The sequence below is a fragment of the Belonocnema kinseyi genome, chromosome 10, assembly GCF_010883055.1.
Source record: "Belonocnema kinseyi isolate 2016_QV_RU_SX_M_011 chromosome 10, B_treatae_v1, whole genome shotgun sequence".
In the NCBI taxonomy this organism is placed as follows: Eukaryota; Metazoa; Arthropoda; class Insecta; order Hymenoptera; family Cynipidae; genus Belonocnema; species Belonocnema kinseyi.
The window spans coordinates 10407584-10424537 of NC_046666.1; the positions used below are offsets into that span (position 1 = coordinate 10407584).

Genomic DNA, 16954 nt, shown 5'->3' on the forward strand with positions numbered 1-16954 from the left:
GTTATAAAAAATAGTAGGAGTAAATTTGCAAAAACGAGGCGTAGTCGAGTTATTGCACACTCGCGCTCAGCCGTGAAAAGACTAGTAAGTGTAAATTTGCAATGAATCGGCTTCAACTCTTCCTTTCAAACTCACTTTCGGCCATCAAAAAATTGTGAGAGTAAATTTGCAAAAACGAGGCGTAGCCGAGTTATTGCGAACTCGCACTCAGCCGTGAAAAGACTAGTGATTGTAAATTTGCAATGAATCGACTTCCACTCTTCCTTTCAAACTCACTTTCGGCCATAAAAAGACTAGTGAGTGCAAATTTGCAAGAACGAGGCGTAGCCGAATTATTGCAAACTCAGGCTCGGCCTTAAAAAGACTTCGCTTCCTCGTTACACACGATATGTTCTGTAATAAGAGTATGATTTCCGAGTCTTCTCATAGAATTACGTCTCAGATTTGAGCTAAGTTTAAAGGGACGAATATCGCGCAGAACAGTGCACGAGAAAACCATACTCGTGTTACATAATAGTATATTGTGCATCACGGAAGCACAATATATTTTGTATTCCAAGATTGTTTTCTAATACATACTCACTGCCGTACAAAACTTCAGACACGTGTTTTCCAAACTTACTTATTCACTTTTATAGTGACCCAAAATACTTGGTTCGAGTTTACAAAATTTAATAAATCTTTAAGCCTTTCTGATGGTTTCCGTTTTGTACTTTTTCCCATTTTTCGGCGAAATTTCATATTCTTTTGCAAAACTCAGTATTTTCAAGTTCGGTAAACCTTTTCTTTATCTAAATAGCAAATGTTACACGGAATGTGTTTCTTCTAAATAGCTTATTATCTCCATGTCGAATAAAGATCACAAACATCACTAATTCATGAAGACTAGATATACCTAAATATACGTAATTGAAGTCTGAGTCTCTGATAATTCAATAAAAAACAATTTCAGTCTTCTATTTTAAAAACAAAAGTCACTTCACTTTCCAGTAGTACAATTTTGTCTAATTCATGAGGAGGCGTCCATGAATTAATTTACAAATTTTTTGCCTATTTTTGGCCCCTGTACCAACAAAATAAAATTTTTTTAAATAAATAATTGAATTAATAACCAAATTTGAACTTTGAAGCAAAAGAGGCGATTTAAAAAAAATTATTTTTCAAGACAGTTGAAATTTCAACTAACATTTTTTCGAAATAAAAATAATATCTTTAAATTTTTAAATTAAAACATTGATTTTAATCTAAACATAAAAATTTTTCAATAGAGTAGTTCAATTGTCCTTCAAAGAGGTGAATCCTGAAAAATAATTTTAAAAAAAACTGTTAAATAGCATATTTTTCTACAAAAATTGTTCAACTCCCAAAAAAAAGTAAATTTAGAACGAAAATGTTTAATATCCTACCAAATTGTGAAATTTTCAAACCAAAAAGACAAATTTTTTAAAAAACAGTTGAATTTTCAATCCAAAAATATGACTTTTCAAGATAATAATTTAATCGTCATCGAAAATAGATTAATTTTTAACCAAGAACATTAATTTTCAACCAAAAAGATGAATTCTCAATAAGTTTAACTTTCAACAAATTACATTAATTTTTAAAGAATAGTTGATTTTTCAAATAAATAGTTAAATTTTTAATTGAAAATATTAATTTTAAACCAAAATAGTTGAACTTCCAAATACATGAGTTGACAATCAAATAATTTAATTTTCAACAAAAAATATGAATTTTCAACAACAAAATAAATTTTTAAACAAATGGTGTAATTTTCTGCCAAATGATTGAATTTACAAGCAAAACAATTACTTTTCAATAAAACAGTTGAATTTTTATAAAAATTGTTGAATCGTCAACCAAAATAGATTCATTTAATACCAAAAAGACCAATTTCAAATCAAATACATGGTTTTAAAATCAAAAAGTTGAATTTTTAACTAGAAAAGATCAATTTTTTAATTAAAATTATCAACTTTCAACCAAAAAAGAAATATTTGCATTTCTAGTTAAAAAATTAATTCTAAACTAAAAAAAAAGGAGTTTTTAACTAAATAAATTTGCAACCAAAGAGATTAATTTATAACTAAAAGGATAAATCTTTAAAAAAAAAATTAATTATCAACAAAAGAACTCAATATTCAACAAAGTAGTTGAAGTTTTATCAAATTACATAAATGTTTAGGTTACACAAATTAATATTTTTAAAAAAAATGTTCAACGAAAAATGACGAAATTTTTAAAGAAAAGTTGAATATTTATCGACAAAAAAAAATTAATTTTCAACAATTTTCCACCAAATAGTTACATTTTTAACTGAAAGAGATAAATTTTTAAGTAGAACAAAAGATCTTTTTAACTAGAAGTGATCATTTTTAACCAGAAATGTAAGATTTAAGTTTTCAGTAACAATAATTAATTTTCAATACAAAATTAAGCGCATTTTCAACAGAATAATTGAATTTTCAAACAAAGAAATGAATCAACAGAAAAATTGAATTTTGAATAAAAAAAGTTGACTTTAACCAAATATTTTGACTAAAATAATTTAAAATTTCAATCAAACAGAAATTCAAATAAACCGAGATGAATTCCGAATCAAAAATTTTACACTTTTAACCAAAAATAGTTGGATTTTCTCATTTGATTGTATTAATTCAGTTCGCATTTGTGCACAAACAAAGAGGAATTTTCTTGAAAAGAGGAGAAAAAAGAGTTCTTAAAAAAAGAGGAAAATAATGAAATAGTTGAAAAAGTGTGAATTCTGAAATATAAAAGTGATTTTGAAATTTATTAAATTATTATTCAATCGTAACGTTGCAGGACAAATCTTTCGCAAAAGTCGCAAACTTTATTCAAATTGACACTTAAAGTGCATTGTGGGTATCAGATACCCTAAGCAATTTTTAAAATCTTATGAACCACACTTAATTCGAGAAAATTGAATAAGTGTTGCTACCTAGCTTTAGTTGGAGACACTAACTGTATGTAAAGTCCTTTAGCATACTGCGTCAAGCGTGAGTCTACTAGCATCAGCTGCTGAAAGTGGAGGTAAAAAATCGTGGGGTGTATAACACCCAGTGTGCACTCAGTGAGTGAAAAAGTAATTTTGGAGCAAATTTTAATGTCTCTTTTTCCAATTTCTTGTATTTTTATAGTATTACATATAAAATTTCCTCAATTTTTATAATATAAGCCGATTTAAAAGCAAAAATCTTATTCATCATTTTATCAAAAAATTGACTTTTCAACTTTGCAAATAAATTTCTTTTTTGGAAGCACCCATGTTGCCCATAAATGGCTATAAAATCAACTCTACCACATAAAAGATACCTTAAACTATATTGAATAATTTTATTGTGACAAAATATTCGATAGGGGTAAAATAATACATGATTCAATATGCTGGGGTGTATAACACCCACAATGCATTTTACCGTGATTTTTACCACGAATGCCCTTTGAGGGTTAATCATCAGATTAAATATAAAAATGGCATTAAATAATAATTAAATTACATTAAATTAAAGTAAAAATAATAATTAATTAAATTCCCACCAAAAAAATTGGTAACGTAGTTCATGGACAACCCCTAACTGTTCATCGACCAATAGTGGCTGTTTCGGCAATAGTTTGAAATTCAACAGTTAAGAATTGTATAGTTTAGAAATAAGAGTGATTACTGTTATTATCATAGAAAGACATTTTACTGCTCACTATACATAATCCTTATTCTTAGAGATGATGGATTTTTCACCTATTTTTTCTTTTACTCTCGTCAACGAGTTGCTAGATTAAAGTATGCATTATTAAATTTTGGAAATGGATTTCTTTCAGTACTTAGTAAATGTACGGTAAGGGCGGCGATTAAGTTATAAATGCAAAATTGATTTAAAACGCTTTACTTCAGTACTTTTTCGATAAATTTCTTCATGTCCCGGATTTCCTGAAAAGAAAACTCACATCAATCAATCAATATTGGGAATGGTTAAACGGCGATACGCCACCTGGCGACAAAAAATTCGAACTAGAAAGAATAGGGACGATTTTAAAGATGCACTTTAATTTGTGCATACAAGTATTATAACAATTTTTTTTTATCAAGTTTAAAGTATTTATTGGATAATAAAAATAAGTCTTTATCGGAAACAAAGTATTTTAGATGGAATTTACATATAATACAGTGAAAAACCACACTTCTTGACCGAAATATTTTTCTAAACAAAAAAAAAATTATTGATCTCTTTATTGTGATTTTCAAAAGATTATAAACTTGAATAGACTTATTTTGAAGCAAAAATTAACTCAAAGTACATTTTTTTATGATTGTTGACGGTCACCGTGTGGCGGCGCCAGCTATGCAGTTGGCCTATAATTCAATTATTGCAAGGCGAAAGTGTTAAAGAAAATTTTTTTCAAATAAAAATAATTTTCTGATAGTTCTGGGCAAAAGATAATAATCTTTAAGACTTTTTATTACCTTCTAAATAAAAAATAATTGGCGAAAGTCGCAAAATTCACTGCTTTTAGACGTAAATCCTAATGCATTTCTACTAACCACAACCAATCATTATTCATGCGCAATCAGATTAAATATAACATTATTTGTTTAATTTTTAAATATCCGAAAAGAAAATAGTCTAAATTTTATAATATTTTTTATTATATTATATAATATATATATAACATAATATTTATTTCATTAATATTTTTAAATTAATTTCGAATTTTTAAATATTATAATATATAAATTATGTATTTTAATGAACACAATGTGCCATAAAATGGAGAAAAATTTGCTAATGTTAATTATAACTAAATTTTTAAAAGAACTCGAGGTAAATTTTTATAACAAATATTTCGAGTTTTCTTAATTTGACAATAACAATTTACAGTTTAATGTTTTCCTTTTTCTCTGTAGGTAAAAGTTGTAATTCTTATTTAATTCTAATGCTCTATCGATTATTTTATTCCTTAGAAGATTTCTGCAAATCTAATTGGTAGTTGTTATTTTTTTTAATCATTTATAAAAACCTATTCTTTACAAAAAAATAACGATTTTATAATCCATATCTTTTCTAGAATAAAATAAGCCCTGCAGCATTAGGAATGAATAATAATTGCAACTTTTACCTAAAGTGAGAGAGAAAACCATAAAACCGTAAAAACTGTTGTTAAATAAACAATGAAAATTGTAAAATATATATTTTAAAAGTTCAAATCGAGTTCTTTTCCAAAATCAGTTATAATTTTTTCGACTATGTATAATTTTAGTTCATTTTTTTAAGCTTAAAAATTTTTTAAACTACCATTTTTTTTTAATTCTGCAAAATAAACAATTTACTGAAATCTTCCAGAAAATAACTGGAGATTTTCCTAATAATCTAAAGAATATTGTTTGATTTTGTAAAAACCTTTCCAAATTCATAAAAAGCTTCTTTTTTACAAAATTGTAAAAAATCTACATTTTCCTCCAAATTTTTATAATTATATTAAACATTTTTAAAAAATCTTTTTAATATATCTGAAAGTTCTAAATGTCTTTTAAAATTTTTCGAATTTTTATTTAAATTTTTTTAAGATAACAAAATGTTCCTTCAAGACTCCCAGATTATTTTTCGAAATTTTGTTTGAAACACTTTGAAATATTTTAGAAGATTATCCTAAAGGTAATTTTTCACAATAAAAAATCATTTAACATTTTTCTGGGGATCCAGCTTCCTGTTTTAAAATCTTCAACAATCTACATTGAAAAAATGAAATTTTTCACAAGTTTAAAAATAACCTGTAATTCTTTGAATAGTTGAAAATATTTATTAAGCATAATAGAATTTTTTGTAATTTTGATTTAATTTTCGTTTAGAATCCCTTCTTCAAAATAGAGATATAATTAAAAAATTTACCAAGAATCTTGAGATAATATTATGGTTCTCCTAAAACCTTTGAAAATTCTTAAAGGTTTCTCATTTTTTGTTCTAAATCAAAAATGTACATTTCGTTGAAAAAAAATTTCGGAATCTTTTCAAGATTTTAATTAATTTCGATTATTTTCAAAACTACTGAAACTTCTACAAATCAAAAAAAAAATTTAATCCGAAAAAATTGTTTTAAAAACTTTCAGATTCTTTTTCGACATATTTAAAATTTTTCAAAACTTAAAATTAACCTTTAAAAATAAAATCTAAATAATTTTCAATTTTCCCACAGTCTTATTGTCCGTTTGGTAGCAAAATTAAAAAATAGAAAATTTAAAAATAGAAAATTATAAAATTTATAAAAAAGGTACTATAAAATTATAAAAATTTATAAAATTTCAACCACGATAAGCTTCATCCTATTTTGGTACCCATTTTCCATACTTTTGGATTTTTCCCATGGCTTTTAAAAGTCTGTTAAATCGAAATCTCCACTATTAAATTGACGAAACCATATCTCACATGTTCTAATCAGTGGAGCATGTTCACCATAAGTTTCTACCAGCAATCGATGAGCTTCAACTGCTTTTTTCTTTTGATGAAATAAGAAAAGCAACGGATGCCACAAATGCGATTTACTTGGAACGAAACTCGACATATTCACTGACGTAAACAACTATGAGGCTATTATTTTGGCAGAATGGAATTGTGTATTTTTCAAGGTTATTGTCCATAGAAAAATATGACATAGATGCCAAATCATAGAAATGGATACATATCTCTAGCGACATCTATGAGTAAAACCGGCAAACTTCAACTGACATCCCTAGAGTTCTTAAATCCTCGAGAATTTAAGTTCAGGTTATATAACCGAGAAAATGGTAGAATTTAGGATAATTTAAAAGAATTTAAGACAATTTCAGAATTTATAATTTTCAACATATTTTTATGTATTATATTATTTTAAACAAAAAAAAAAGTTTTTTCTACTTTAAAAGATTACTCTTTAACAAAATACTAGAATTTTCAACAAAATAATTTAATTTTTAACATAATAGTTGAATATTTAACCTAAAAAGACACATTGTCAACGAAAAAAGTCTCATAGTTTGTATTTTAATGAAAAAAGAATTGAATTTATACAAGAAAAGAAAAGAATTTTAAAACAAAGAGGCGAATTTCCAATAAATAAAGATTTTTCGCTCAAAAAATAAATAAAAGTTTATCTAAATTATTGAAACTTCAAACCAAAAGACAAATATTCTTTACAAAAATGCAATTTAAAAAAAAAATATGACTGTTAAACAAAAAATTAATTTGACACGAAACTGATGCATTTTTACGCCAAAAAATGAAATTTCAAACTAAAAAATTATTTTTACAACAAAAAACGCGAATTTTTAACTAAAAAAAATATGGATCTTGAAATAAATGTAAAAGTTCCAATTTCTATTAAAAAATGAATTCTAAACAAAAAAAAGCAAGCATTTTCCACTAAACAGTTGAATTTTAAACCAGACGTAAGCCATCAATAAAAAAAATCACAATATAGCTTAACTTTGACCCAATTAGTTGAATTTTCAATTAAATAAGAGTAATTTATACCAAGATAATTAAACTTTTAACCAACGAGATAACTTTTAAACTTAAAATATAAAATCTTTAACAAAAAAATTTATTTCTTAACAAAGCGATTTAACCAAGTGTTTTAAAAAAAGTTGTATTTTCATACAAAAAATGTAATTTCTTCTTTAAAACAGATGAAGTTTTAAGTCAAAAAGGTAAATTTTCAAACAAATAGTTCAATATTCTGTTGGAAAAGATTTTAGTCGAGTTTTCACGATCAAACTATGAATTTTTTAACCAGAAATCATTTTCTAACGAAAAAATTCAATTTTCAATTCAAAAGGACGAATTTTTATACAAAAACGATGACTTTTTAACGAAATTGTTGAATTCTCTAGCAAATAGTATTACAAAAAAAGTTGAGATTTCATCCAAACAAGATTCCAGTTGACTCAGTAAATTCTATTTTTAAATTTATTCTCCTTGTTTAAAAAATCTTCTTTTTAGTTAAAAATGTAAGTATTCTAATTAAATAATAATAATTTTAGTTAAAAATTCATCTCTTAGGTTGAAAATAAAATTACTTGGCTGAAAGTTCAACTCTTTTTGTTGAAAAATAAGGTGTTTGATTGAAAACTTGTTTTTTTCTTTGGATAAAAAGGAATTTTTTGCCGTCAATTGAAGTATTTTGTTGAATTTTTTTTAGCTGAAAATTATTATTCTTTTGAACTAAAAATGTAACTATTGTTCCAGTTAATTATTCTATAATTTGAGTTAAAAATTTATCTCTTTGCTTGAACAATTATTTATTAACTCAAAATTTATTTATTCAATTTTTGATTATAAAATGATGACATTTTTTAGTTCAAAATTCGTTTTTTTTTGGTTGAAAATTGATTTTTAACTTAACAAAATAATTTTTTATTACAAAAAAAGTTGAGTTTTCATTCAAAAAAGATTCCAGTTAACTCAGTAACATCCAAAATTGAATTTTTGTAACAAACAAAAAAAGTTTCTACGAAAAAAAAATTGAATTTTCAATCCAAAAAGACGAATTTTTTCAACCAAACAATATGAATTTTTAACCAATCTTTTTTTATAAGTGGAACTATCTCGAAAATATTTCAGTTCCTTTTTCAACACCAAAATATAAATTTTAAACAAAAAGTAAATTTTCTACGAAATAGTTAAGTTTTCAAGAAAATAGTATAACAACTTAATTTCTAACCAAACAGTTGCATTTTTATTAAAAAAAAATTAATTTCTGCTAAATCAGCTAAACTTTAAAATAAAAAAGACAAACTTTCAAAAAAAGAGTTAATATTTCAACCGAAAAGTTAATGAAAAAATGCAATTTTCTATTAATTTAAATAAATTCTGAGATTCTCACAAATTCTCAGAGAATTTATTTCTCGTTATAAAATTGGTTGCTAGATACATTAATACAAAGTTTATTTAAGCTTACAATGCATTGAAACTCACATGAAATAATGGAATAATTATTTTTTTGTTTAACCTATTTCACAAAAATGTGCTTTTTCACTCCATAAATTGAAATTTTTTACTAAAACTATTTATTTTTTATGAATATTTGTTTTTAGTATTCAATCATTGTTTTATACTTCACAAAAAAAATCGTAAAAACATTTTTACGCAAAAATTAAAATACATGTTTAAAATTGTACCTACTCTTTCTAGTTCCAGTTTTTGACACCATGTGGCGAAATGGTAGACCACCATTTCCAATTGTATAAATGGGATTTAGACAGCTTTATATTAGATTATGGTAGGTTTTGGTAGGAAAATTATTATTTTGAACAATTTTAAATAAAAAAACGTCATTTCTTTTCACTATCTGGGGGGGGGGGGGGTCGAGAAAATTTGTTACTATTTTTTTACGGTAACAGAAAGGGGTCGTAATTTTTGCAAATTTGCAAAAACTTTCTTCTGAAGATAAGCTTTTTAGTTATAAATTTTATTATTTCGTATAAAATTTAACAATTTTCTTAAAAAGTCATTCTTTTGTTGCAAATACAACTATTTTGTTTTTAAATTCGCATTTTTTTGGTTAATAATTCAGCTCTTTTAAAAAAAACATTAACCTTTTGTTTCAAAAATCATATTTTGTTGCTGATAAGTCAATTGAAAACTTTTTTTGGATGAAAATTCCACTCCTCTTTTGAAAATTTGTCTTTTTGATTTAAATTTTTTCTGTTGTAGCAGAACAGACATATTTTTTGGATAAAAATGCAAATGTGGTTGGAAGTTAAACTATTTTGTGAAAAAATTATACTTTTTTTAAATTGAAAATTCTACTTTTTTGTTGAAAATTTATATTTGGGTGTAAAAAAAATAAACTGAAATATTTTTTGGATGAAATTTCAAGTTAAAAAAAATGTGTTGTTTTTTACTTTAAAATTCACCTCTTTTAGCAAAAATTACATATTTCCTGGATCAAAATGAAAGTGTTTAGTTGAAAATTAAACTATTTTGTTAGAAATTAATCCTTTTTGGTTGAAGAAAATTCGTCTTTTTAGATTGAAATTTTCTTTTTTTTTGTTGTTAAAAAATTAATATTTTGATGCTGAAAAGTCAACTGAAATCTTTTTAAAAAGAAAATTCAACTCTTTTTTTGAAAATTTGTTTTTTTTTTATTAAAAAATTTACCTGTTTCAGCACAAATTACATCTTTCTTGGATAAACAAGCAAATATGGTTGAAAATTAAACTATTTTGTTAAAAATTCAATTTTTTGTTAAAAATTCAATTTTTTGTTAATAAATTAATATTTTGATATTGAAAAGTCATCTGAAATCTTTTTCAACACAAAATTTAGCTTTCATCTTCTTGGTTTAAAATCGATCTTTTTGGTTGAAAATTATTTTTTCTTATTGATTTTATTGAAAATAAAATTTATTACTAAAAATGTATATTTTTGGTTTTCATTAGTTTAAACTTAATCTTGTTCGTTTAAAATTAAGTTATGTGGTTGAAAATTTAAAAATTTTGTTGAAAATTCGATTCTTTTTTGGTTGGAAATTTATTTTCCAAAACTGAAAATTTAAGTATCTTAATTTTTGTAGGAAATTGATCTTTTTACCTGAAAATTCATGTATTTGGTTCAAACTAAATTTTTGTAGTTGAAGATTTATCCTTTTATTCGAAAATTCTCTTTCACAAATTCCATTTTTTGTGGAAAACTTTCTTTTTTTATAGAAATGTAATCCTTTTTTTTAATGATCTGTTATGTATAAAATTTAAATATTCAGTTTTTTGTTCAGAATTCATTTTTTTTGGTTAAAAAATATAAATATTTAGATAAAAATTCATTTTTTTTAGAAAATTGTTTTTTTGAGTTGAAAATTCTACTATTTAATTAAAAATTGATATTTTTTATTAAAAATTAATCACTGTGATCAAAAATTATTTTCTTTTGCTGAAAATTAGTTTCTTTTTAGTTGAAAATTTTTATTTTTTGGTAGAAAATAATCTTTTAGTTGTAAAATTGAATTATTTGGTTGAAAAGTTAACTGAGATTTTGTTGAATTTTTTTTTAATTGAAAATTTATTTAAATAAATAAAAATTTGGGTATTGCATTTTTGTTAGGAAATGTATTCGGTTTAAAATTAATTTTTTTTTTACTAGAAAATTTATTATTTTAGTTGAAAATTCACTTTAAGTATTATAATTTTGGAGGAAATTTTTCCTTTTTCGATAGAAATGTACTAATTTTCGTTAAAACATGTTCTATTTTGTGTTGAAAATTTCACTATTTGCTCAAAAATTCATACTTTTTATTAAAAATTAATCACTGTGATTAAAAATTAATTTCTTTGGCTGAAAATTCGTTTCTTTTTAGTTGAAAATTACTTTTTTATACACTGAAGACGTACCTATTTCAGTTTTCTTGAAGATTTATATTTCTATTTGAAAATAATTAATTTTGCTGAAATTGGAAATTTTTTTTTTTTGTTGAAAATTTATATATTTTATTGAAAATTTATATTTTTTGGTAGAAAATAATCTTTTAGTTTTAAAATTGAATTATTTGGTTGAGATATCATTTTTTTAATTGACTGTTTTAACTGCAAATTTAATTCTTCTGTTTTTGATTAACAAATAATTTTTTTTATGAAAAAAATAATAATTTCTTGAAAATTATTATTTTTTGGTTAAAAGTTTATTTTTCTAACGTCTCAACTATTCTAATTTTGTTTGAAAATTTATCATTTTTAAATGAAATTGAACTTTGTTGAAAATGAGTCTTTTTTGGCAGAAAATTAATCTTTTGTGTTTAAAATTGAATTATTTTTTTGAAAATTCATTTTCTTTAAATTACTTGTTTTAACTGCAAATTGAATTCTTCTATTTTTGGTTAAAAAATAATTTTTTATGAAAAAGACTATTTTGTTGAAAATTATTATTACTATTAATTTTTTTAAATAAGGCACTGTTTTATGGGAATAATATTTTTTAGATTACTTTGATGTCTTTTATAATTTAAATTAAGCGCCCTTTCCAATTTGAAGCGGTAAATATTCCCGCGAAATTTAAATTAATCTAAATTATTCTCAATAAAGATAGAAAATACGATTTTTAAAATCCTAATTAAAAATTCCTATAAATGCTCATTAACTTTTAGAACACTATACACAGTATTACCAAAACCTACCACCATAGACAATAAAAATAAAGTTTTTCGAAAAATATATTTGAATCCGGACTTACCTCGTCAGAGGACGTATGCATTACCCCTCCATAGGTTTTGAATTCCGTCTGGGTCATGAACTGCTTCAAAAGAGTTGCCGTCATCTGACCCCATTTGTATGGTACAATTGGGTCACAGTCACCATGACACTGCAATAATGGTGTGTCTTTGTTTCCTACCGCTGCCTGTTAATAAAAAATGCATTCCCCGAAATTAACTTATTTTATGAAATATTTTACTAATTTTTACTGATATTAGTCATTTATTGTTTAGAAATTTGGCTCCCCCATTTTCTGGGGCGACTAGAAGAAGCCAATAATTTGGGTTCTAATAACTCGAAATATGTATACAATTTTTCGAGTTTATTGTAAATATGCCATGTTTTTTTCAGTTTCAAAATTTTTGTCAAATCTTTTGAAATATTTATGAAATCTTTTTTACACACATGAAATTCTTAAAATATTTTTAATCTGTATAAAATATGTTTATATCTTAGAAATCTGGTATGCCTTTTTTAAGATGTTTGGATATGTTCCACATTTTTGGGAAATATTTGTGAAATCTTTGTCAAATATTTTGAAATGTGTGCAATTTTTCTTAAATCTTTGTTTTTAAGCATCTTTTTATTCATTGAAATCATTGAATTATTTGAAATTTGAGTAAAATCTGTTCAAAATCTTTTGAAATTTTATGAAATTTGGGTCCCCCCATTTTCTGGGGCGACTAGAAGAAGCCAATCTTTTAGGTTCTAATAACTTGAAATATGTATACAATTTCTCGAGTTTATTTCAAATATGTAATGTTTTTTTCAGTTTCAAAATTTTTATCAAATCTTTTGAAATATTTATGAAATCTTTTTTATTCATCTGAAATTCTTAAAATATTTTTAATCTATGTAAAATATGTTTATTTCTTAGAAATCTGGTATGCCTTTTTTTAAATCTTTGTATATGTTCCACATTTTTGGGAAATATTAAAAATCTTTGTCAAATCTTTTGAAATATGTGTGCAATTTTTCTTAAATCTTTGTTTTTAAAAATCGTTTTTATTCATCGAAATCATTGAATTACTTGAAATTTGAGTAAAATCTGTTCAAAACCTTCTAAAATGTTATGAAATCGTTTTAAATCTTCGAAATTTTCTAAAATCTTTACAATTTTAATGACATTTTTTGAATTTTTTATTAAATCATTCTGAAATTTTTCTGAAATCTTTTGTATACATTTGAAATAATTAAAATATTTTTAATATATATGTAAATACCTTTTATGAAATATTTTACTAATTTTACTGATATTAGTCATATATTTTTTAGAAACTTGGCTCCCCCCATTTTCTGGGGCGACTAGAAGAAGCCAATAATTTGGGTTCTAATAACTCGAAATATGTATACGATTTTTCGAGTTTATTGCAAATATGCCATGTTTTTTTCAGTTTTAAAATTTTTGTCAAATCTTTTGAAATATTTATGAAATCTTTTTTACACACATGAAATTCTTAAAATATTTTTAATCTGTGTAAAATATGTTTATATCTTAGAAATCTAGTATGCCTTTTTTAAGATGTTTGGATATGTTCCACATTTTTGGGAAATATTTGTGAAATCTTTGTCAAATATTTGAAATGTGTGCAATTTTTCTTAAATCTTTGTTTTTAAGCATCTTTTTATTCATTGAAATCATTGAATTACTTGTTATGAAATTGTTTTAAATTTTCGAAATTTTCTAAAATCTTTACAATTTTAATGATATTTTTTGAATTTTTTATTAAATCATTTTGAAATTTTTCTGAATTCTTTTGTATACATTTGAAATAATTAAAATATTTTTAATATATATGTAAATACCTTTTATGAAATATTTTACTAATTTTACTGATATTAGTCATATATTTTTTAGAAACTTGGCTCCCCCCATTTTCTGGGGCGACTAGAAGAAGCCAATAATTTGGGTTCTAATAACTCGAAATATGTATAAAATTTTTCGAGTATACAGCAAATATGCCATGTTTTTTGTCAGTTTCAAAATTTTTGTCAAATCTTTTAAAATATTTATGAAATATTTTTTACACATCTGAAATTCTTAAAATATTTTTAATCTGTGGAAAATATGTTTGTATCTTAGAAATCTGGAAAGCCTTTATTAAAATCTTTGTATATGTTCCACATTTTTGGGAAATATTTTACATCTTTTGAAATATGTGTAAAATTTTTCTTAAATTTTTGTTTTTAAAATTTTTTTCATTCATTGAAATCATTGAATTATTAGAAATTTGAGTAAAATCTGTTTAAAACTTCTAAAACATTTTTAAACTTTTTGAAATTGTTTCAAATCCCCGAAATGTTTTAAGATCTTTGAAATCTTTGTAAAATCTTTCTGAAATTTCTGGTGTATATTTAAAATGATTCAAATATTTTTAATCTGTGTAAAATCTGATAAATCTTAGAAATCTGTCATGCTTTTTTTAAAATCTTTGGATATGTTTGATATCTTTATGAGACCTTTGTCAAATCATTTGAAATCTTTGTGAAATTTTTCTCAGATCTTTATTTTAAAATCTTTTTTATTTATTACGATAATTGCATTTTTTGAAATTTTATTGAAATCTATTAAAATCTTCTAAAATGTTTTGAAATCTTTTGTATACATTTGAAATTATTAAAGTATTTTCAATCGGTATAAAATCTGTTGATATTTGGTATACCTTTTTTAAAATCTTTGAAATCTTTAGAAATGTTCGACATTTTTGGGAAATATTTGGTCAAATATTTTAAAATTTTTGCAATTTTTCTTAAATCTTTTTTTTAAATCTTTTTTATTCATTGAAATTATTAAATTATTTTTAATTTTATTTATATCTGTTTAAATTTTCTAAAAGTTTTTGAATCTGTAAAAAATCTGTTGATAACTAGTATAACTTTTTTTTCGAATCTTTGAAATCTTTGACATTTTTGGGAAATATTTGTGAATTCTTTGAAATTTTGGTCAAATATTTTGAAATGTGTGCAATTTTTCCTAAAACCTTTGTTTTTAAAAATCTTTTTTATTCATTGAAATCATTTAATCATTTGAGATTTGAGTAAATTTTTTTTAAAATCTCCTAAAATGTTTTGACATATTTTGAAATCGTCTTAAATCTTCGAAATTTTTTAAAATCTTTGCCATTTTTATGAAATGTTTTGAAATTGTTCTTAAATCTTTTGTAAACATTTGAAATTATTAAAATATTTTTAATCTGTCTAATATCTGTTGATATCTAGTATGCCTTTTTCAAAATCTTTAAAACTTTAAAAATGCTCGAAAATTTTGAAATTTTTGCGAAATATTTGTGAAATATTTAAAAAAAATTTTCATTGAAATCATTGAATTATATGACATTTTAATGTAACCTGTTGAAATCTTCTAAAATGTTATGAAATATTTGTGAAAATTTCCTGAAATCTTTTGTATTCATTTAAAAATTATTAATACGTGTAAAATCTTTGAAATTTGTTTTAAAAAAATTTTGAAATCATTGAACTATTTAAAATCTTAGCAAAATCTATTCAAATCTTCTAAAATAGTTTGAAATCTATGTGAAATTTTTATGGAATCTATGTTAAGTTTTTCTGAAATTTTGTGCATACATTTGAAATTATAAAAATATTTGTAAGATCTGTTAAAATTTGATATATTATTTGAAAATCTTTGATATCTTTGAAATTTTGTTCAAATCTTTCAAACCTGGTGTACACGCCTTTTTCAAATCTTTTTTAATATCCTTGCAATCTTTCTGAAATTTTCGACATTTTTGGGAAATGTTTGTCAAATCTTTTTAAATATTTACGAAATTTTTCTTAAATCTTTTTTATTTACTGACATTTTTGAATTTTTTAAACTTTTAGTGAAATCTGTTCAAATCTTTTAAAATGTTTTGAAACCTTTTGAAATAATTTAAATCTTCAAAAAGTTCTAAAATCTTTGTGAACTTTCGGAAATCTTTATGAAATTTTTGAAAATTTTTTATATAGATTTTAAATGATTAAAATATTTTCAATCTGTATAAAATCTGTGATCAAATCTTAGAAATCTGGTATACCTTTTTTAAAACCTTTCAAAATAATCGATATCATTGTGAAATCTTTTGCAATATTTATGAAATTTTTCTCAGATCTTTGTTTAAAAATTTTTTGTATTCATTGAAATCATTTCATTTTTTGAATTTTTTTATAAATCTATTCATTTCTTCTAGAAAATTTTGCAACCTTTTGAAATTTTTTGCCATTTTTGTGAAATCTATGTGAAATTTTTCTGAAATATTTTGTATACATTTGAAATTATAAAAATATTTGTAATCTGCGTAAAATTTTTGAAATCTGGTGTACACGCCTTTTTCAAATTTTTCAAATCTTTGCCAGATCTTTTGAAATGTTTGTGAAATTTTTATTAAATCTTTGTTTTTAAAATCTTTTTTATTCATTAAAAACATTAATTTTTTTAACTTTTAGTGAAATCTGTTGAAATCTTTTAAAATGTTTTGAAATGTTTTGAAATAATTTCAAATCTTCAAAAAGTTCTACAATCTTTGTGGACTTTCGGAAATCTTTATGAAATTTTTGAAAATTTTTTGTATCGATTTTAAATTATTAAAATATTTGTAATCTGTGTAAAATTTTTGAAATCTAGTGTACACGCCTTTTTCAAATTTTTCAAATCTTTGCCAAATCTTTTGAAATGTTTGTGAAATTTTTATTAAATCTTTGTTTTTAAAATCTTTTTTATTCATT

At 23.3% G+C, this 16954-nt stretch overlaps 1 protein-coding gene across 1 annotated transcript in view; it reads right to left on the reverse strand.

Annotated features, from left to right (window-relative positions):
• Positions 1-3679: 3679 nt before the first annotated feature.
• The window catches only part of LOC117181575 (acyl-protein thioesterase 2), a 22778-nt gene continuing 9503 nt past the window's right edge, over positions 3680-16954 (reverse strand). Inside the window, exons 5-6 of the mRNA XM_033374407.1 lie at positions 12210-12374; positions 3680-3946 (exon numbers count right to left, since the gene is read on the reverse strand). Coding sequence (XP_033230298.1) covers positions 3902-3946; positions 12210-12374 — 210 coding nt within the window. The 3' untranslated portion in view covers positions 3680-3901. The remainder of the gene's footprint in view (positions 3947-12209; positions 12375-16954) is intronic.